At 40.5% G+C, this 23,545-nt stretch overlaps 1 protein-coding gene across 1 annotated transcript in view; it reads left to right on the top strand.

Moving 5' to 3' along the window:
• Nucleotides 1–12,585, top strand: part of LAPTM4B (lysosomal protein transmembrane 4 beta) — a 46,742-nt gene extending 34,157 nt beyond the window's left edge. The window contains exon 8 of the mRNA XM_009324441.1: nucleotides 12,511–12,585. Within this exon, the coding sequence (XP_009322716.1) occupies nucleotides 12,511–12,585 (75 nt within the window). The remainder of the gene's footprint in view (nucleotides 1–12,510) is intronic.
• Nucleotides 12,586–23,545: the final 10,960 nt, after the last annotated feature.

The raw sequence follows: 23,545 nt of genomic DNA, 5'->3' as shown, positions 1-23,545 counted from the left end.
GGTGAGCTTGGAAGAGCCATTCTTTGTGTTATTGTGTTATTCTACATGTGTGGAAGGTGATTAGTTTGGCTATGGACAGAGAGAAGGACCCTTAGACTCATGCCAGTTAAACAGACTGAAGTGTGAGATGGAGCCCAGAGGCAGACAAACCATGCGCAAGAGCGCTTGTTTCCGATAGGTGCTTTGGGACCTGTGATTTCCAACTACTGAGCCAGTTTTGGGATTGTACATGTCAGAGTAGAAGACAACTTGGAGAAAAATCCTGCTTTAAAGATATTTTCCATAATGTGGCATAAAAATCCTACAAACTTGGCAATGTTCACCAGGTAGCTGGTCTTGTATGGCAGTTTGTATGCATAACATTATTACTGGGCCAGTAGATCAGAGCCGTCTTTTTCCAGTGAGTAGTAACCATGAACATACTTCAAAGTGAGTGAACGCCACGAATGAATACCCCTGGCATGACTCACTCTCTGAGTCCTTCTCAGGGCCTCCAACTGAGTTCAGGCAGAGGACTTCTGACCTCTCCTAGTGGAAACTGTCTGATAAAACCTGCAAGAGGGAAAGCAGGTAAAACAGGAGGCAGAGAAGAGGAAGAAGCAGGGGCAAGGAAAAAAAAAAAAAGATATAAGCAGAACTACCCAGTGCTTGAAGTAAAGGGGGTGATTAGTTAGTAACCACATGCAATAGTCTACATGAGACTTGGGAGTGTGGTTTAAATGCTGATCTGTTTTTCTGCAGAATTGCGCTTATAAACATTCCCAGAGCAATGTCTTTAACCAGAGAATCTTCAAAGGGCTCAGGCTCCACATGGATGCCAGCATTCATGTCTTGCTCGTGACATGACACGTGCAACATGTGCACTTCCTCCTCTTCTGTTCGATTTTGAGTTGCAGAAAAGTATCATGACAGTCTGCATCTGCCAACAAATAGCTATTCAGATGCTCCAGCATTTCATATTCTACCTGCAGTGAAGTCCCATCCCTTGTCAGTTGTCCTTTAATCTTAGCGAAGAGATTGTTTTTTCTTCTTTTTTTTTTAACATTCCCATCTTATCATCTATACTCAGCTCTTTCTTCCACTGCTTCCTTGTTTATGGAAGGATTTTGTCTTAAAATCCAGCATTCTTTGTGGTGTGAATTGCTTCATGCTGCCTGTTTGCTCTGTTGCTTAGTGCTCTTTGCTAATCATACTTCTTGTTATAGGTCTCACCTATTACTAGGTAGCTGCTGTCAGAAGCCAGCTGTGCTGTTTGGAACAGGCTATTAACGGTGTCAATTTGGGCAAATACCCTCTTAAGTTTAAAAATAAGATTTCCAAAACATTTTCACTTGTCATTACAGTCATTAAATTTACTTACAAGTCAAATTACAAGATCAAAATATACATGTTTATCTATTTTCCCCAGTAGATTTTTATTTTAAACACAAAAACTGTGTTCATGTTTGCAGCTGAAATACTGGAATTATTCTAATACATGACAATTCGTAAGAGATTTGCAATAGAAATAGACAAATCTGTTCTCAGTGTTCATTATTAGATTAAAAAGAAAACATGAAATGGGGATGTGTAGTTTAAATCTTCAAATCTTTTTTGATTCACTAATTGGGAGTGTTGCAATGTAGGAAAAAACGGAGTGTTTATAAATTTGCAGTGTTTCTTTACAGACCCTTTTTTTCTAACAGGGTTGATTCATTACCATCTGACAGCTGCTGTTTTGTGGGCTTCAAAAAACGAGTCAAAGTCTTCAGTATAATTCCAAGGATACGTATCAGTGCAGCAAAAGCCGATGACAACTTAAATCCCTCTTGCCAAGGATATATGGGTGTATAAGCTGAGCCGTGTGTGAATTTTCCAGGTCAGGCTCAAGTTGTAGTTACACTGTGCAACAAAGGACGGGGGAGGCCTGAATTCACTCAGGCAGGTATTGCTCAAACAGGGAAGGGCAGCAGGGTGCAAGAGGCAAAGTCCCGGCAGCAGTTAGCCATGCTGTGGCTTTGTAGCCATGTAGTTGGCCCAGGCTAGAAGCCCTGCCCTTCTGCAGAGCTGCTCTTCCCAGAGGCGGTCCTGCCTTCAGCTCCAGCACTAGCTCATCTGGTATCCTTGCACAGTGCAAGCCTGGCCTTTGCCAAGCGGAGGAGGAACTCCTCGCACATCCCAGTCCCTCCAGCCCCGAGCCTCTCTGCCGAAACTTACCCAACACCACAAACTATGCAGATGCAGAAAGAACATCAGCCGTCAGTTAGGTGGGAGGGAGCCGCTGCAGCTGGTGGTTCAGTAGGTGGCATTGTTCTCTTCGAGATTGCATGAAAGCAATGCTCAGCTCCCTACCAGGGAGGAGCACCCAGCTGCGGTTGTTTTGCTGAGGGTGTGACAATAATCGAGAGGTCTGGCTTCCTGAGGTTATTAATGGCTTCTGGTGATTTCTGCACCATTCTTTCAGTCTGATTTCAATTCGCTTTAATGGCTCCCATAGAGCAACTGCGCTCTTCCCAAGCATCCCTCAGGACTCTTTGTGGACATAGGAATGTCCACTGCGGTCTGTCCCAAACTGCACAGCACTTGTGGTTTTGGTTCTCTGTCTTATGAGCTGTGAGGAAAGTGAAGTCTGCTTTAAATGAACTGTGTGACATACACTCAAATTCAGAAAGAACAAGGCTCAGTGGGAATTCATGTACCAAATTTAGAAGATCTGCAAAATTTTGTGGGAGTTTCTGGTTGACAGGTGCTTTACAGATGTGATTTACTAACATCAATAGATTTTTATATAAACATAACACTTTTCCCTCAAGCTGTCAGTTCATCACCTTTCATGACATTAGTCCTTTGTAGTTTTAACACAGTATTATAATAATTTTGTTATAAACAAAGGCTTCCCTTCAACATTCACTAGGAAATGTCTAAATACACTGTGCAAGAAAAACTGTATTTTATATGGCAATATTATGCCTTACTTTTTAATAGCGATACCAAAAGAATGTGTTTGTATAAAAATAAAAATTAGTGAAAAATATGTATGGAAGACAGAACTAGAGATTGGTCATCTCAAAATCCCAGATCTTACTGCTCCCAAATGTTATAATGAGACTTCAAAGTCTACCTCCAAACTTTACAACTGGCCCACCTCTTTGTTGTGGTGCCCAAAGGCTGACATTGGGTCACCCCTTGTCCCTAGGCATATAGATAGGGAAAAACGGTCCGTCTGGTGAGATGAAGATAAGACAGAAGCCTTTCCAGCAATATCTGTAATGCAAGCATGGCTGTGATAACCACGCTCTTGGGAGATAAGCAGCCCTGTTAAACGATTTGGCTGCCCCATGTGAGCTATTCCTAGGTTCCTGTCTTACAGGATACACAACATAATCATAAGAGGAGATTAGGTTAGAAAGAGATGCAGGTTAGTAATTAAAAAGTCCATCGAAAGATTAGTGCTCTGTCACAGTCTCTGCACTCAGGACAACACATCAACCATTTACTACACAGAGTCAAAGTATACTTCAAGTCTTCAGTACCAATGACACGCAGGCAAGTACCCCCTGAGAAAGCATGTGCTCATCCAGCCTATGCTCATTTTGAAAAAAATGGAGGAAAAATTGAAAAAATACATATGTTCTGTTTGTACAAAATCATGATGTGCAACTAGAGATGCAGCAGTAGATGGCCGGCCAAGATGTAGGAAAGACATCTGGGGCCTGAGGTGGACTATCCTTCCATGCCTTTGAATGGAGAGGGTAATTGCACAATTATTCTGGATGACTTTTATGAGGTTGCACATGATGGAAAAAGACAATAGCTTCCTGAATCCAATTTTCTTCCCACACAAGGGTAATCACAATCTGTCCCTAAATATTGCTGTGTCCTACTAATAAATACATTTATTTCTCTATCTGGAGTGCTGAAAACATTGTGCTGCTTCATTACAGAAATCCATAAACTTGTGTAAAGTTTCTTAAATAGTGTCTTGGAGAGCTGGTGGCTTGGAATAAACAAGCAGCTTTGTCAAAGGAAAACAAAACATACCAACTCTAACTTTGTTTTGCACAAATGATTTTGCAGCATTGAGGCCTACTTCTTCGCTAAATGGGGTTATAAATTATCTCTGAGATATTCTGCTTCCAGTTACTCCATCTGTAATCATTCTAGTGTGGTTTCTAAAGGAAATGCATACATATAAACATGAAAATACTTCCTGTCCATGTTGAGAGGAAGGTTTCTTGGGATTTATTTGACAGGCAACATATCATGAAACCCTTAAATAGTAATTAACTAGCACGTTTTGGACAAACTTTTCAAGAAAAAGCATCTGTGCATAAAGCAAAGTAAAACATTTATCATTTCATATTAAATATGATTTGGCTCGGATATGAAGCTTTGGCCCTATACCCAGGGCTTTTTTATCTGGGGACAGGGGAAGGAGAAAAAGAAATAAGGGAAAGGTTTTTTGTAAACATTGTTCTTTGACTTCCTCAGAAACAGTTGCTTTGACTGGACTCATTTGACCAGAACAGCCATTTACATTGCAAACAGCCACCTCGGAAGGAGATATTTATAAGCATTTATTTATCAGAATTGCTTCTAAAGGGCAGTTGATCTCATCTGGAATAACATCTAACACAGGTCAGGTGGGTGAAAGTGTCTGCTGCTCTCCTGAGCATGAAGGAAGCTTCATCCAGATGGAGGTCAGCTCCCTCACCAGCACCCTACTGACTGTAATGCTTCTCCACATGCCTGGTCTTGGAGCTCTCTCTTCAGCCTGGACCCAAAACTGTCAAGTGAGTTTCTTAGTATGAAGAAATTAACTGCAGACTGCACTGCAGGGGAGCAAGGATCCTTAGTGGGATGAAAGGGGGACAGAACAAGAGAGAACATGATAGAGGTCTTTAAATTCATGAGTGGCAGAGGAGGTAAAGGAGGAACAACCGCTCACTGTCATAGCAAAAGAACTAGGGGGCATTCAATGAAATAGCTAGTGGCAGGTTTCATAGCAAACCAAAGAAGGTATTTCTTCATGTAATACCTAGATTAGCTGTGGGACTGCTTACCACACGACCTTGCGGGTGCTGAAAGTCAACATGGGTTCAAATGCAGGCTAGAAAAATCAGTGGAAGAAAAATTCCTATAAGACACGACCAGTAATTCAGCAAGTCCTTGACATTCAAATTTCTGACAGTTTGGAGAGTATTCTGGGCAAGTTGTTGGAGAATATTCTAGGCAAGTCGTGACTATATATGCTTGCACTGCTCTTTCTTCATTTCTTTTATTGTTCCGTCTTGCACTTGTCTTTCTTCATCATCCATCACTAATTGCTGTGATTTGGATAGACCTTTCACCTGACCCAGTAGAGCTGTCCCTACATGCACGTGCTTAGCTGCAGCATGATGAAAGCTAATCCCTACTTCTTTCTCCAGTGCTTATCTTGTATGCAACATTTGACTGCTTCTCACCACAGAATTATTATTACTCCTGTTTCTTCACTACTAGAAAAAACTCCCTCTTCCCCTGAAGGCTGTCAGTCTTTTCACACAGTCAGTGTAAAGTGTGTCTTCATATTAAGGGGTTAAAGAGAAAACTCTGAATTCTCGGTGGATTTAGTTTTAATACTTCCTAACCGTTTCAGTCAATCTCTCTCCCTTGATAATCTGAGTGTGCATGATCTACTGTTCTCAGGGTCAAATATTACCTACTTTTCTGAAGTTACCTCAGAGATGACCAGATCAGATGACCTAAAGGTGCAGTTTGCACCTGCAGTTTATAAACTGAATTTTTAAAAGTAGCAGAAGACCTTAGGTGACTCACTTCTGAGACATCTGAAAAGACTGGGGCTTAAAAACTCTTGGGCACCCATTGTAGAAAAAACACATTTCTTCAGAAACTCTTGATAAATGCTACTTCTTCCCACCCTACATACAGAAACGTTAGAAACTTTTGAAGAGTCTGCCTCAATAAAATCAGTGTATATAGTAACTTCCAGTAAATTTTGTAGAGGCAATAAAACACATGCTACATTAATAGGCTCATTTCCTTTCAAATAAAATACAAAATTAATTATATAATCAGTGATATTTACATATAGTCCGGTGCTCATTGTCATACATAGTACTAAAGGAAATAGCTTCCACCTGGTGCCTTGAGTCTCCAAAAAAGAACTCTACTGAGAAGATCTGGATTGGATTGTTAATTTTACATTTTCCTCTGTAATCTCAGACTTCTCAAAAGAAAACCACATTGTCAAACTTGACAGGAAAATGTTGCAAAGAGAGAATTATTCTCAGCCTTTCCTGCATACAGAGTGAAGCAATCAGCCAGCAATAGCTGTTTATGCACACAGAAATCTGTTTTCCCCAGGTGATCTTCATAATATTTGCGTAGTCAAGAACCCAACAGTACATAAGGGCTGTTGGGACTATCTTGAACCGGACAGGTGGTCACGTCAGCAGCCTTCCCTCTAGAGCTGTTTGTAGGCTCGCTGCTTGCCTCTCTGCAGCTGAGCATGGTTTAGGTTGTGGTTAATGGCTCCTCAAAACACCACAGCTGTGGGAGGAAATTCCACTCCTCTTGGCTGGGTGAATGACAGGAGAGCAGGGAAGTAAACATGAAATTAGTAAATGTGATTGCATACCATTAAAGCCTCTCCAAACCGCACAACGGTATCGGATTGGTACAAGTTGGTGATTGGTCTTGGGCTGGAATCACTGAGATGAAATGAACCCCAAGTAGAGGACTGGTGAAACTAGGCATGTGCTGGTTAAAACCTCATCTTTCAATTCAGTTGTCTCTGAACCTGATGCATCAGCCCTGTCCTACATCGAGGAGAAAATTTATCCTGAATTGGGAAAGGAAAGGCATGCAGTGACTGTATTTCAGCCTGCAGCTGTGTCAGTGTTCGTCCCATCACCAAACCAGGGGCTGCATGTTGGACAGAGGCTCCTGGATGAGGAAATTCTTGTGGTTCCTTTTACCTGTGGAACAGTCCAGCACCGGCTCTGGCATGCTCTCACCATCTGCCTACCACTATTCACTTTGTGGTCACTCTCCCTCCCTTTTTAAGTGAACAGAGAACAAGGCCTGAACCCACTGACACTTTGTATGTGAGCTGTGTGAAAGAAAAGGCTCCTTTTGCCCTCTCTCCCCTTCCTTCCCGCATATTCGCACAGGCCTCCCACAAGGATTCCTGGTAGCGGTTTGGGTGTCTGAAATGTAAAGGTCACTTCTGCAGAAGAATGATACATAATGCATACATAGCTGTGGTGAAGAGGCTGGGGTAAACATTTCCAGGCATAGGCTGAAATTTCTGCAAATATATCTTTAGTTTGTAAATATTTCCACAGTTTAGTCCCTGTCTCATACGGTCATATGCAAGTTTCATCCAAGAGAGTTTTAAATCTGTCTTAAGGTTTCCAACACCTTTTAAGATGTTTCAAATAATATGCCTGTTTTACAAATGGGACATCTTCCTAAGACAAAGTCAAACGATTTGTCAAAACTCAAAAGGTCAGCGACAGGACCAGGATTCAATTGCAGTAGTGATGACCCTAATTCCACTCAACTACTCATTGTCACCTGTCCCTGTCTATATACTGTGTATTGATGCAATGTGAAGTCTTTTATCGTAAAGGACTGGAGTTTTTATTGAAAAGCTAAAGTTTGAGAAAACGTCCTGAATGCTCACTACAACCATCAGCATTTACCATAGACATTTTCAATCTGTAGCTTTTTTGGCATTAAGTGCATTTCTGTTCTAGAAGGTGTTAGAGAAAAGTATGTTAGAGCTGTCTCTAACAACGTTTCTTTCTAACAAGACATCAACAAGGTATTCTGCATGGGAACTCAAAAAAGTTTCATATAGCTGCCAGCCAAAGTGCTGTTCAAACTCAAAGCTGTTATGTGACAATTGTACCATTCCACCCAGTGAAGAATACAAATGGCTGTTGGAAAAAGCGATACAAAGCTCTCTGGAGACACAGAAAGATTTCTATTGAGTTCAGTAAGTTTTGGGTGAGACCCTTAAGAATGCAGAAATAATCAATTAATCAAATATTTAAGTTTGCTCATACAGGACTAAGCACATTTTCTCCTCTAGAAATGTACTAGACACCAAACAGACCTAAGAGCTTGAGTTCAAACAGGAATAACTGCAGCAATATGAGGAAACTTGTACATAAGCTGAAGAAAGAAAATTTTCTGCTGGAAGTTCAGGTAGATGTGGAATCAGCTGCAAAAAGATGGAGTGATTACTGAAATTATGCAATTCCCGCCCAAAAACCCACCTTTGGGCCAAGATTAATTCCAAACTGTTTGAATATACAAATATTTGCCTGTGTTTCTTCTTAGGCATATTTCTAAGCAATGTCTTCAAAAACTTATTCTCCAAAACCAGATTAACCAGGATGTAAAAAATAAGAAATGACATATGCTTATATTAACCGAACATGTTATAGCCATTGGCAAACTTGTATGGTAATTATTTCTTCCAGAGAAGGTCATCCTGTATCACGTGCTTTAGAATAGAGAGATGCTTATGTAATACAATTATCCAGACCACTTGGATGACACCAGCTAAGTCAGGACGAGGTTTTCTTATGGATCAGTTCTGGATTATTTCTGCATGTTATACAAGACTGCTTACCACAAAATGCTTGAATGGTATTGGGAGCAAATCCCAGCACCCAGGACTCCCTGTCCCACTTAAGCACCCTAACCATGGGACTACATAGCCACACTTTCTCCTATTTTCTTTCTTTCCCCATGGATTCTTGCATACTTAGCTTCACTGTGACAACAGAAGGGTGAAAGGTCCTTCCAACCTAACTGAAAACCTTGTGTCTGGAGCATTCATATGGCAGATAGGAGCTCCAAGAGGAGCTCCCTCTTGGTTTGGGAGCCCCTAGAGCTCTGATCTCAGAGTCTCTGTGCAATGCTTTTATAACCAGACAACCGTACAAACAGTAAGTAATGTCACCTCCTCCTCTGGCTGCATATTAAAGGATGGTGCTAAAATGCTACATGGTTCTTAAATACAGTTATAGGGGCTGTGAAAGAAGTTAGGAGCTTCTGTCCTTTGGATTTTGGGCATCCTATAGGACTGAACCCTGCAACCATCTAATTTTCCAAACTTGCTTGCTGGTCTACTGATAAAAAGCCAGAACTTCTTTTCACAGGAATCACTGGGTTCTGAAAAGTGGGGGTCCTTCGTACTTACTTTTTATAATAACTTGTGAGTGACAATCTCAAACACTCTAAACATTAGTCCCAGAGCATCCAGGGGAACTAACATATGTTTTTCTCAATTCACAACAAGCAAGCAAGGAAATGCTCAAATGTAGTGCCTAGGAAGGAAAACGCATCAGTTGCCCTGATGGATATTCTGCCTTGGGGATACCATGGACCTAAAATATGCATGTATTTTTGTCTTTCATTAATTATTTTAGACTGCATCCATTCTAATTAGGTTCTTAGATAAGACTGAATAGCGAGCTTCTGTCTATTTTTCCAGTTTCTGAATTCACCCTTTGGCTCAGTGACTGGCTTCCATTTTATGTCTCTGGAGAGCATAACGTACTGCGTGAATAACTATGCTGTTTTATGTCCAAGGCACTTATCTGCTTCCATTAAACCATGCTGAGATTTAAAATTAACACAAGAGAAGGGAAAACTACTCTGACCCAGATTTTCATCTCAGCTACTTCGGTATAAATTCAATGATTAAAATTCTAATGGAATTCTCTTTTCCTTGAGATTTTTGTAAACTGTTAACCATTTCAACAGTAAACAGTTAAAAGCTGAGATCATTCAGGTTTTATCATATTTCTCCCTTTTGCCAAAATAAACTTAATTGAGAAAAGATGGAAAAATTATTAAGGGAAAGTAGTGGCCTGAAAATCTGTTCTTGTAAAAAAAAATTAAAAGGTAGTCTTGCAAAGGCAGAGTTGCAAGATTTGTAATTATAGAGTGGTTGAAGAGTTATTCAAACTGTCGTGGAAGCTGAAGGATGATTATTTAGACTTACAGTTGACAGGTGACTAAGTAACAGTAACAAAACCACATTGACTGAAAGTAAAACAGTTAAAATAGTTTAAAGGACTTCTACTACACTAATGATGTGAGATGCTTGGGGTCCCAGCTGGCACCATGTATTCCACAAACTCCGAGTGCTTTCTTCCACACATTGTCCCTCACGTTCATTCATCTTAACCTTTGTTTAATATCCTGTCCATATTTTCTTTGTCTAAGTCAAACACTGCTAGGCAAAGGTAGTCATTTTGAATTCTGCTCATTCTACACTCATTATTTTTTATCACTATTGTGTTCGTGTCACGGAATGCAAGATCAGGATATTTAAATATTTAAACACAAAAATATGTGGGGAGTAAGCCTGTAAAGTCGACACTGATAGAACTGTTCAGACAAATAACCTTTGCCAGCAATAAAGTGACCCTAAACCTTACAGACATTTGGCAAATACTCTTTAGCCTTCCACTGTAGATATTTTCTTGTGAAACTTCTGAACCTTTTTAGTGGTCTCCCCAGTTCATACCCCACATACCTTGAATATTCCTATAGAAATCCATATGCCTTAGGATTTAGCCAGTGGCTTCTCCAAAATGGCTCCTGTAGGTGTTCCTATCTCCCCTCACTTCTTGTTGAACTGTTGATAAGTGAGAAAGCGCCTTCTGAGGGTCCTTGGGGCCATTGACCCCCGTATGAGTTTTGGGTCCATAGAGCAAAGCGGAGTGCTCACCTCCCAGGAGGTAAACGCCTCACCAGGAGGCTGTTCTCCTACAAGACAGATTTTGTTTCATACAGGAGTGAAGGGAATGAAGAAGCTCACTCATAGCAGTAAATCCTCCAGGAGACCTTCTGCAAATGACAGTAACCTCAGTGCTGAAGTAATAATATTGATGTAACTACAGCAGTCTTAGGACACATTGATCTAAAAGAGGACCAGAGCACAGGAAGAGGTATTGTCCTTTATTAATCAGCTCATAGACCTGGAAGATGGACAGCTTTTTGGATTGCGTCTGCTGTCATTTCTTACCATGCCTGATGAAATGGACTCTGAACCTGAAAGGAATGGACCACAGTTTGGGGCTTAGCATTACAAGAGTGCAATAGGATGGTTAAACCTTCACAAAGTGAACTTGATTCATTTTCAGAGTCATCTGTAGATCAGAGTTAATAACTAATTATATTGCTTCATAATCAACTAATGAACATGTTTCAGTACATTTGAGAAACTAGTGCCTTTTTTAGTAACGCAAGGATTTTACTAGAAACCCTGTTATTAAACTAATGATCAGCACTAGGGAGAGGATCTCAACTGTAGTGTTTTTCACAGTTAACATGTTTAGTGGTGTGATTTATTGAGGTTACATTGTAAAATATATTTATGATTTTTATCACAATATTTATTGGAAGTTCTATATGTTGTCCTAATTTCACTAGATAAGTAGTCTGCCATAAGCTGTTTGCACCCTTTAAAGTTGACATAATTTATTAAATGCTTTTCAATACAAGGCTTTTTAGATTATGTAGTGGATGTGTGCATAGTATATTGCATTTACAAGCTCAAACATACGGTATTAATAAAGAGTGGTGGCTCTGACAATTTCCTTTTCTAAATAATGAAACTTTTTTGATTAAGGGCTGAAGATGCCAAGGTAGCCAGTCCGTAACCTAGCAAACATATGCACAGATGTACTTGAACACATGGTTATCAGTCTGTGAACTCACATAAGTATAATGTGAATCACCCTTGGAACTATCCCACAAAAGCCTCATCCAAAGGCTATTTAAATCTATAGAAAGATTCCAACTGATTTTGTTACATTGTGGATGAGGTCCAAAAGGGATGATTATGGATGTTTCTTTGCAGAAGGCAGGTTGTCAACTTCTTTAAGAACCGGTGAAATCCTCTCATGGCAAAAACTTCCATTGACTTTATTGAGATCAGGAATGTAGGTCTTCCTTCTCATGACTGAATGCCCCAGAAGCACAAAACTGGAGATTTATTTAGACATTGGGTAATTTGTTCTCCATTTGCTTTCTTTCTCCCCACCCCAAAATAATTATTAGCTATTCCAGGGAGACCTCAGAAAGAGAGGTTTTCAGGACTTTTCTCATTCTGGCTTAGCAGTTTGAGCACTCCTCCAGGAGACATGGTTTAAGCGCTCTTGGTAGAGGAGAGATGCAGAATAAGCAGCTACTGTCACCACCAGATTGAATAAATTCAGGTACCAGCAATGAATGATCTTTGGCTGAAATCAAGCTGTCACTGGAGTCAATAAGAAATGAGAAGAAATCATGTTTTCTTTCATAATGAAAACAGGCACACAAATTGAAAAGGAGGAACTTCAAGCTAATACTGTTTCATTTTCTAACTATTCTGCTCCTGCCTACTAATTTACTTTTTTTTGTTATTTTTTAGGACAAGGCCTTAACGGTTTTCTTTTCTGCAAATTTTATCAGCTGGCTTCTTTTTAAAAAATATAACCTTTTTTTCCTTTCCTGCAGGTCCTGTTACCACCATATGATGATCCTGTGAACGGAGCTGCTAAAGATCCACCACCACCCTATGTGTCAGCATAAGTGAGAAAGTGCTGTGTACCTAGGGAGGATAGCTTTACTTTTCAGACATTTCAGGAGCAATAGTTTGATAATTTCACTTCCAGGATATAACCTCTATGGGTTATACGTTGCTGTTTTGCTGACATATTGAAACCTAAATTGTACAATTAAAATTCTGTAGATAGTTTTAATAATTTGCTGCAACTACAGTAGTGTTTCAGAAACTAGTGAACTAGTTTCAGAACAATCCTGGGTGGCACTAAGGTCACTGAATAGCTTTTTCCACCATGTCTGACATGCAGTGCTAGAGAACGTAGAACTTTGCATTCTCAATCAGGTTCAGAGTGTAACCTTCTTCTTTTCATTTGTAAAACTTCCAAAGCATTACAAATGTGTTTCTCAGATGCCCACATTCACCTTCAGAATACAGACCAAGTCCAAAAAAGTTACGTTCCACTTCATTTCTGTTCTGCAATAATTTATTAAGTTATTATGCTCTGAAGAATGGTGATTGCAAGAAGAATGAGCCTTACGCACTATTATCATCAACCTGGCTAATGGGAAACAAATTTAATTGGGAAGAATAAGTATGGGAAATGAGAGTAGACAAGGCACTCTGTGATGTGTAACAAGCCAGAACCTATGGTCTACACAGACTCACTTTGTCCCAGCCTGCAACCATTCTAACGCTCAAAAAAAAAGAGTTCTTACCAACTTCTGGTAATTTTCTTTTCCTGCCTACACAACTTTTTCCTCCTCACCAACTCCACAAATAGTATTTTCAGGTCACAAAATCCCTGCTTTTAAAGTCCCATGGTTAGGTGACAAAGCTGCGTCTTTCGCACTCAATATGCAAATGTTTTCCCATTAGAATGTGCCTGTAAATATCGCAATGTTCTGCTGAGTGTGAACTAAATTATGCAGATTCTAAGATATATGTTCCCAACCTATGGGAAACTCATGCATGTAACTTCCTCGAGCATTAGCAGATATGTTTTGCATGTTTATCATATACATCAATGTGGGGATTTCAGATTCCTTTTATGACCGAACTGGTTGTGCTGAGCATCTTTCTCATGGGACTCATCCATCCATGAATGCTTGTGTGAGGTATTTATTTCTTCCCCAGAGAAGTGCCTCCTGCACATGTAACTTTGTGTTTTTGATGAAGGTTCTACTTTTAATGGACAAGGAACAGGAAAAAGGAATATAATGTGTGTGTCTACCTCTCATCGTTTCCCCCTGTGTTGTCTCCTCTGCATTTGGGGTGATTGAACAGGCTGAAGTTAGACTGATGCCATTGCACACTGCCCCAGGTAAAGGGCAGTGCAGAGCTGAGCCACAGTTTGGAAGGGCACCAGAAGAAACCAAGGTGCCGTCTCTCCTGTGACTGGGCTGGCATGCGAGTCCACACCCTTCCTAAGGAGGACACCCATTCTCACCTTCAGTGCATTGACTCCAGTCTGCAGACTGAAGAATAGTGGATCTTTTCCTGCCTTTTTCTGGAAAAGAGCTTTCCAGGGGAACACAGGACTGACAACTTCTTTTCATGGAGGTTGGCACTGTGACCTGTCCTTGCAGAGGCCAGGGAAGGAAGGGCCAGACTCTTTCTGCTTGTCTCTTCCACACCTCTGGGAAAAGGCAGGTCCCCATCTGCTTCTTGGAATTTTACGTCAGGGTTCATCTACTCTGAGATCAAACTAAGCAATGCTTTTCACTGAACCAATCCTGAAGTCCATCCATTGATCTCTGTCACAGTCCTGTTGCTTCCTTCAGAATAACTCCATGTATTATTATTTCATTGCAGTTATCTTTGGGAATGTATCTGAATTTGGAGGTTGGGCTGGCTGGCTGGGCTTCTGAGCTTCATTTTCTTTCATTCTTGACAGATTTGTGAAGGATTTTAAACAGTCATCTGTTTGAGAAAAGCTGTTTGTAAATACATTGCATCTGTGTATACAAACTTCTCTACAATAAAAGGGTGTTTCCTCAAGACTATGGAAATCATTTTTGCTGGTCTTCCAAGCACAAACATACACAAATTCCTGTCCAATCAATCTGACATGGCAGGATTTTCTCTGTAAATGATGTAAACAACAGGTTTTCAGTCCACTCACCAGTCCATTCACCTGCTTTCCCTCCATACTGTATGAGAAGTTCATACTGTATGAGAAGGGAATTCCCTCATACTGTATGAGAAGGGAGAATAGAACAGTAAGTTCTATAATTTATTGTACAATAAAAACAAGAGATAATTCAAGCTTTTAATTCACTGTCCAGAACTGCAGGCAGTTTTCCAAGTCTGATGAAGTGTGTGATACAGAACAGGGCTATACTGAGCTACACCGAAAGCTGGGGTTTCTTTTTCTTCACATCATTATAGGGATAATGTTGTGCTAATTCACATGAAATTTCTGTAGACTTTAGCTTGTCTTACTAAAGAATCAAGACTTCTTCACACACACCATATGTGCATAAGTGCGAGTACCTGTGTCCTGCCAGTACTCCTAATACCTTTTGGATTTTGTCCAATTTGAGTTAAAGAGGGCAGGGAGGTTATGGTATCAAAACCATGACATTCCTACGCATGCTGTAGATAGACAGCAGATAACGTAATATAAGTTCATCTCTGCTGACGTATCAGAGGATCCATGTGGGAGACAAGTTCCCCCCTCCCAAAGAAAAATGAAATTCTCTGGGTTACATGGAGAGACACGAACTCCAGCTGAAGTTTTTTTACCCTCAGTTGTTGAATTCATTCACCATTTCCATGCCTAATCCTGGGGAATTCACACCACAGCTTTTCTAGAATTCATTTTTAATAGCCATCTGTGACACAAAAACCCATTAAAAACCTGTCTTCTTAAGTTTCTGTGCTTTGGAAACTGCTTGCTTCTAACAGTGCTTTTTTCACTATTCCTTGCATTTTTTCCTTTCTCCCAGATATTAGGAGCATGTGCTTACTGAATTCTCTCCTGTTTTCTTATCTTAAACTCTAATATAGCAACTTATTATTAATAATTTCTAGTAACATAAGAGCAGAAAGAAAATATTTTCAAGGTATGTTGACATGGAACATCATAAATATGGGGCCAAAACCAGCCAGTAGGAATCTAAACCTTGACAGTACCAGAAATATAAGTAGATCTTTTGCTGAAATCATCTAATTTTTTGAAATATCTGTTATAAGACATTGCAGACTTTGCAAAGCCTACACATGATAAGGCACAAATCCCATTTCTCTTGTCTGTGCCTGATGCTTTTATTCCTGATGGAACAATGCAGCTTCGCTTCATTGTACACTCATCCATGCATCGTATTGGAGAAAGCAAAGAGGAATTCGTCGTGGTGACCCAACAGTGTGGCACTCGTGCTTGTAAGTACATTAAATTTTCTAAAACAATTACTAACAACCATTTTTTTAGGTGTTAGCCTGTCTGTACTTCTTTGGGAAAACCTCTGGTTGGTAAAAACAATCCAGACTTGATATGTTACCAAAGGCCATACCAGATCGATTTATGGCCAGAGAAAAGCTTGGCAAGGAAGCAGAGGGAACGGTAACTAGTCTGAAACAAATTCCGAATTCCATGCTTTCAAGATAGGGCATTCCTCACCACTACCCTGTTGGCCAAAGCATAGCAACTAGGGACACCATGGACAGTTTTAACAAATTTTTGCTGTTATCAACAAGTCTGCACGCTGATGCTTGGAATATGCAAGATGGAAGACTTGGCTACCGGTAAGGGCAGCATGGAGAGGAGAGTGGTAACAGGGACAGAGCATGGAAGGGTGTCCTGGTTTCAGCTGGGATAGAGTTAATTTTCTTCCTAGTAGCTGGTACAGTGCTGTGTTTTGGATTTAGGAGGAGAATAATGTTGATAACACACCGATGTTTTAGTTGTTGCTAAGCAGTGCTTACGCTAGTCAAGGACTTTTCAGCTTCTCATGCCCTGCCAGCGAGAAGCTGGGAGGGGGCACAGCCATGACAGCTGACCCAAACTGGCCCAAGGGCTATTCCATACCATATGATGTCATGCTCAGTATATAAACTGGGGGGAGTTGGCCAGGGGGCAGTGACCACTGCTCAGGAACTGGCTGGGCATTGGTCGGCAGGTGGTGAGCAATTGCATTGTGCATCACTTGTTTTGTATATTCTTTTATCATCATTATTATTATTATTATTATTATTTTCCCTTCCTTTTCTGTCCTATTAAACTGTCTTTATCTCAACCCACAAATTTTACTTTTTTTTTCACGATTCTCTTCCCCATCCCACTGGGCGGGGTGGGGAGAGTGAGAAAGCGGCTGTGTGGTGTTTAGCTGCCTGCCGGGTTAAACCCCAACAGAGCGCAACGTTCATGTATGTCCTTTAAACAGCACAGAGAGACAGATGTCATTGCATTGACAGGGTTCACTGCTACAAACCTGGTTGGCTTACGTGCTCTCCTTCTCTCTTTCTCCTGTGCTATGGTCAGGAGGAAACATAATTGCTCCTCTAACCTGTTAGGTTAGCTGTTACGCCAGCTCTGTTTCAGACTTTTATCATTTTCATTTTTCTTTGGGAGGGGGGAACTTGTCTCCCACATGGATCCTCTGATACGTCAGCAGAGATGAACTTATATTACGTTATCTGCTGTCTATCTACAGCATGCGTAGGAATGTCATGGTTTTGATACCATAACCTCCCTGCCCTCTTTAACTCAAGGAGTGGATGATACCTTGGTCTTACTTGTAAAGCAAAGACATCTACAGATTTATTTTTCTAAGCCTAAAGGAGTATTGGTTAAATTCCTGCCAAACTGTCTAGTTTGACAAAAGACTGAGATGCTTCTCTGAAGCAAACTTATATCCTTAGAGGCTGCTCTCCTTAGAGACTGCTTCTCTGGAGCCAAGTTACATCTTTCCCATTTACATGTCTCTATTAGCTGCAGAAATTTCAGTCAGGTGCCACAAAAAAGCATTTCTTGCAAAATTTCAGTGCCTATGGCTACGGAGATGTTCCAGCACTATCTCAGTTCACAGCTCTGAGAAACCCAAAACAGCAACCATAGCTATCTAAAGGGAGGCTTGGCTCTGATAAATCAGGATTAGAGTTCTTTCAGAGAAGGACTCTGGTATTTGTAAATGATGTCTCCACACCCATGGATTTGACCCAAAATGGTTCTGCAACGTGGCCAGTTTGTCAGCTGAATAGCTCAGCAGGGTGTGGAAGCCAGATCTGTGACCTTCTGCCTGCAGCCTGTGTCTACCTCCAGCAGAATAGGATACCGAAGCAACAGGAGTGAAAAACTCGTTGTCACCCATCCAGCAGATACAAAGTTGCTTCAAAGCAAAACTGCAGTTCTACAACTGTATCCTAGACAATGAGCTACAATAGTAGTTTATTTTAATGAAGAACATATGTGAAATTTAATGCAGTATATTACTTTTTTTTCTTTCAGATTATTCAAACCTTTCAAACAGGAGGGTTTTCAGAAAGTTGTGAAAGGTTTGTCCTTTGTAACCAGAGTTGGACTTAACTAATTAGTCTGAGCGGAGGACACAGGGTCACTTGGAAGGCTGAATAAACAGCAAGGAGATGAATCAGGCATGCAGCAGGGCTGGCTACTTGGCTTACAGGAGAAGCTTGCTAGCCAGCAGAGACAGAAGGGCTGTGAAGCTACTCTGAGAGAGGGAGCTGCAGCACGGTGGAGTCTCTGCAGCCATTTCAGAGGACTTCTGTTTGCTCTTTGAGGTCAACATGACCAGCAATAGCAGGGATGAGCCACACACAGCTTTTTAGCCCAGAACCTGGGCTCCATTACAGTACCTAAGTGCATCCTGCTAATAAATTTAACAGGTTTCTGTTTTCATATAAACTTTGCCCAAATATCCAAATGCTTCTGGTTTTTTGAGGGGTTGAGAGATATTTTTTGAGATTCCTTCTACTTCATCATCAGGAACTCTGGGGAGTTGATCACCTGTAATTTTGAAACTGTTTCCGCTTCGAAGCGCCCCATTTCAGGTCCCTTCATGACAGCAGAGGCAAGGATGCAATTAGAGACAGAGGTCCAGCATTAGTAGACTTTTAGTATCAAATCCTCCTAGCACATTCAGTGTCAGGATGGGCAAGGTGTTCTTAAAAATACAGACACCATCCTAATAAGACAGATATCTTCTACTTTATGGATGGCAGATCTTTCGGGGTCCTCCCTGGGCTGGAGGCAAGCACAAACAGGCATCCTGTCTCTTATGGAGAAAAGGTGGCTAGACAGACAATTACAGCTATATTTTATGTATCACCAGTACACCAGTTTAAGACTGCTAGATAAACAATAAATTGGTGGGATACTCTGGGAGATTGGTACTATTTATGTGAATGCGGTCATTCCTGGCAGCATCAGATGCACTCACCTGAGGGCAACAAGGGCAATGGAAGTAAAGGAACAAAGGCAAGAGCTGGCAATTAGTTACAAATATTTATCTTTTGTGAGTTCATAAAGTCTTCTCCCCATCAAACCATTAGAAAATTGGAATAGTTTTCATTTCCTTCATTGCATTAGAAGCTGAGGATGAAATTAGCTTTATCAGTTGCACAGGCCAGCTTAAATTTCCTGCTAGTGTGTGATCTTGCTTCTTTGTTTCTCATAAAGAAAAAGCAACTAAAGAAGATCAAAATGCTTTTAATGAACCAGACTAGTTGATACTGTAGTTTTGAGGGTTTTTTTTTCCAAAAATATTGAAGTTTGCTTTTTTTTTTTTAATGCAAATGTTTTCCTTTTAAATATAGATGTTTAGTAAAGGTATCTGTGGCCACATTTTCATCTTAGGAACTGGCTGGTTTCTGTTTCAAAGGTGTATTTTCTTTGTGTTTTTTTTATCTTGCAAACTAGCAGCAAAAAAAGCCCAAAGCACAACATAATACATCATTATCTTCTGGTTGCTTTTTCCTCTCTTTGCAATTCAATTTGTCAGCCTGGATAAAAAGTTCTGACGCAGCAGTTTGAAAAAATAAAGTACAATAAAGTCTGAACGAAGTACAATCATTATGCTGAACAGACACTGTAAACACTCCAGGGGTCTAGAAAAGTAGACCCCCTGTGAAAAAGTGAAGCTCAGAAAAACTCGTCTGTAACTGTTGTACTCCTATTAGCACCGAGCAACATAACATGTTTCTATAATTGCCGCTGTGCGGCTGTGCAGCAGCAACATTTAGATGTGGGCTACATTTAACTGCTAGAGCTGCCTTATCTGTGGCCCTTGTACGAGAGGCTGCACGGGCAGCACAGTCCCACTTGAGCTGGGACCAGTTCGTTTTACACGAGCAGCCTGAGGATGAGCTACAAAAAGGGGTGTCTGAGAAAAGGAGGGAGGTGAATGTTTGAGGAAGTATGGCTTTGCCTCAGGGGTTATGAGACCAGACAGAGTCGCAAGCTGTGAAAGTTTCAAGATGTGATCCCTGATCATGTTTGTGATGTCTACATACACCCAACATACGATGTCTTTTCTGGACATTTTTTAGTTTCTAACTAACATTCCTGCATTATACTTATCACAGATAACAAAGTAGATAATTGATTCTTCTTTGCTTTTGAAGCAAAAAGAATTTATTCATCTTATTGTGAGTGTAACTTTTCCCTTTGGGTTGGATTCAGTGGCAGTATTAGCAGTATCCTTTTACTACCTAACCAGGTTTAACTCAGCTACAAACTGCACCAAGGTTACTACAGATCTTCTCTGGCATCTCAATACCTTTTCTTTTACCGCAATTTTGCTCTGATGCCTTTTTCTGTGAAATAGCATCTTACATTTGGATGGATTTTCCAGATATTTGGTGGCAGGGAGGGTTGAGGTCTTTTTTATAACATTACTAGGAACACATTAAATTAAGATATTCTATATCTACAACATCTGCTACGATATCTAGTCATATTTTCAAGAAGCCTTTCATCTTTTGTCCTTTCACTACAACTTCTTTTTCAAAGTTTTCTTCCTCTTCAGTCTTTAAAAGCACAGTGATCTGGTGCAGAGCCAAAACATTGGCAAATGCCACCACCACCATCAGTGGTGGTGCTCAAAAAGCATGTTTTGGAGAGTTCCTGAATTAAAATTTTTAGACTTCAGGTATAACAGAAGATTCATCATACAAGGTTATAACTTAGAGAGGCTGAACACCATCCTTGAGGATTTTTTTTTAGGTCACTTCCTACCTAAATTTTTCCATAATTCTGTCATTTAGTGCATTACTCAGAAAACTGATAATAGAACACAGGACTGCTTGGGGAAAGAGACTTTGTCAAACCATCCTTTTTTCTTTTTTTAAAGGGGCTATGAAATGGATCAATATGGGGTCGAGTGTAAACATTAGACACTTGGACATTTCTTAGGCACTTCACCTGATACAACACAGTATTTTGACTAGGGAACTAGAATGATATAGCAACAGCGTTGCACATATGAAATAGATTGCAAAACAGCCAATAAATCTCAGCTGTATGTGAGCAAAGAATACTCAGTAAGTGAGTGTGTTTCAAGAGAAATTCTGCAAGGATCAGTTTTTGACTCCATGGTGCTTAAAATTCTTCATCCATTACTTTAAAGAAAGCATAAATCATCAATAAAAAGGCAAAAAAGATTATATTTTTCCTACACCTTAAAGCTGTGAATAATTCAAGCAGAATGTTTAAAAAAACTTGGAGTGGGTTAGCAAAGAGCTGAAAGAACGATTAGAGTTGGAAAACATGCCATCAAGCGAAAAACTCAGGAAATGCAATGCCTTTTATAACTCAGATTTAGGAGGTGACTTAGGGACACCATATAAGTAAGTACACAGGGAACGAAACTTCAATAAAAAGTGTCTTCAATGCAGCCAACAGAAGTGTAACAGCACCTAATGATAGAAACCTGCAGATAGAAAAATCAGACTAGAAACAAGCTCGTTTTCTGCTATTCTACATCTCCGTCCTTCATATTTGATAACGTTTTGTAAGGGATTTTTTTCTCCTTGGCAATTTTTTAAGGACTGTTTTTGTAAGGCAATCCATAAATTAATTCAGGAATGAATTAATTCAGGGAAATTCTGTATCCTTTGGTATGTAGAAAGCTCAAAAAAGAACTTGGATGTTTAATTCCAAAACTGATGTCTAGACAGCATGCTCAATGGCTGCCCAACCTTACAAATGCTTCAACTTGCTCAATGTTTTGCTGCTCCCTTGGTGCCTGCAGTTCTGCATTGTGGACCAGGTTTTCTCCAGCCTGTGGAGCTTGGCATTCACCTCCTGCCTTGGCCCCAGGGGGATCAGGTAAGGAGAAAGACCTGATAATTATGTTTAACATAACATGTCCAGTTTGGACAGGGCTGAGCAAGCTGGTGCCCAGCTCATGCACAAGCTCCCTGAAGCCATTCAACCACCTGAGTCCCCCTGTGTGCTCTTACAACACACCCAGCACAAACTGGCAGAAATCTGCTCCCCACAAAATGCAGAAGTGGCTCCTAGTGTCTTTTGCAGGACAGTCCGAGGTGCACGTGTGGCTTGGCTGTTGCTAACTGCTGTTTGCACAGAGGCTTGGAGCATCTGCCCTGGAAGTGTGCCCGAGAGCAAGCACAGGGTGACTGTGGACTCGTGGAGAGCTGGGCAGACCTGCCACCCTTTCTCAGCTCCCAAGGTCCTCTGCACAGCCGGGGCAGCAAGAGCCAGACTTCTTGTCTTAGGGGTGTTGGAACAGGATTGGAAACAAAGGGAATTAACATCTACATTTCCTTATGCACTTCATGAAGCACCAAGTTTTCCCAGGGCCAATGCTACAAACCTAGGTATTGCAGGGCCAAACTTTCAGGAGTCAAATATTTTTTAAGGTGATGATTTTTTTTAAGAAACCACCAGAACCTCTGAACGCATGCTTAACTTGAAGACCATGAGCAATCTCCTTTAAATCTAACTTCAATGCAGGCTTTGGTGCCTCCTATTATCTCCCCAAGATGGTTCACGAGTCAGACTTAACTGGGGGTCAGCATCATATCTGTACCATAGCCAAAAGAAAAGGTGCTTCCAGTATGCAACATTTAATCAACACCAAACTGGTTCATAATAGCTACAGTTCTTCGTATTAATTAATATACATTACCATAATAGCATTTTAACAGAACATATTTCAGCTGGGTCATTCAGAGGCAGGCAAGTTTCACTAACCATACTTTTTGTATTAAATTTTTTTTCAAATATGGACCAGCATATGTGTTTAAATACTGCATTTTTGTTGATACCTACAAGACAGTCTGCTTCCTTTTTAAAATAGTAATATCATCAACTAATTTCATTAAAGATGAAATCAGGGTAAATCTCAAGGTAGGAGCCACAGCCATGACAGATCAGTCAGGCAAGTATTTCTGCTGCAAATGATACCACAAAAGCACATAGGGGTCTGGCTGGATTGGCTACCATTTGGTTGCTTGACATCTAAATCACCAAAATTTAAATGTTGATGTAATTTTCTTTTTTTAGTCTTTGATCTACATAGTTCTGTATGAACACCATTAGGTCAAGAGCCAGACTGCCTAAATTCTGCCAAAGTTGTAGTTCAGATGAAATTTGGGTGCCTATTTTGAGCACAACACAGACATTACCTAAGATTCATGAAGAACCTTGTTATTTTGCTTAAGATCCAGACATGGGTGAAAATTCAAACACATTGCTACGTTTAGAATATTTTCATTGTGCAAGGACTGATTTAAAGCTAGCAACTTGCATGCTTTCTGGATCATGTTGTAAGATCTAAGTTCCTTGTGTATGTGATCTCAATTTTGTCCCAAGCAATCCGGGAGGTTCCTGGAATCTGTCGATGATAACTTCCTTCTCCAAGTGGTAGAGGAGCCAGCAAGGAGAGGTGCTATGCTGGACCTTGTTCTCACCAACAAGGAGGGGCTGGTGGGGAATGGGAAGCTCAAGGGCAGCCTGGGCTGCAGTGACCATGAAATGGTGGAGTTCAAGATCCTTAGGGCACT

Source organism: Pygoscelis adeliae, unplaced genomic scaffold, assembly GCF_000699105.1.
Source record: "Pygoscelis adeliae isolate BGI_AS28 unplaced genomic scaffold, ASM69910v1 Scaffold145, whole genome shotgun sequence".
NCBI classification, from domain to species: Eukaryota; Metazoa; Chordata; class Aves; order Sphenisciformes; family Spheniscidae; genus Pygoscelis; species Pygoscelis adeliae.
Note: the sequence above shows the minus strand (reverse complement) of the source record. Positions and strands in the feature narration are given on the sequence as shown.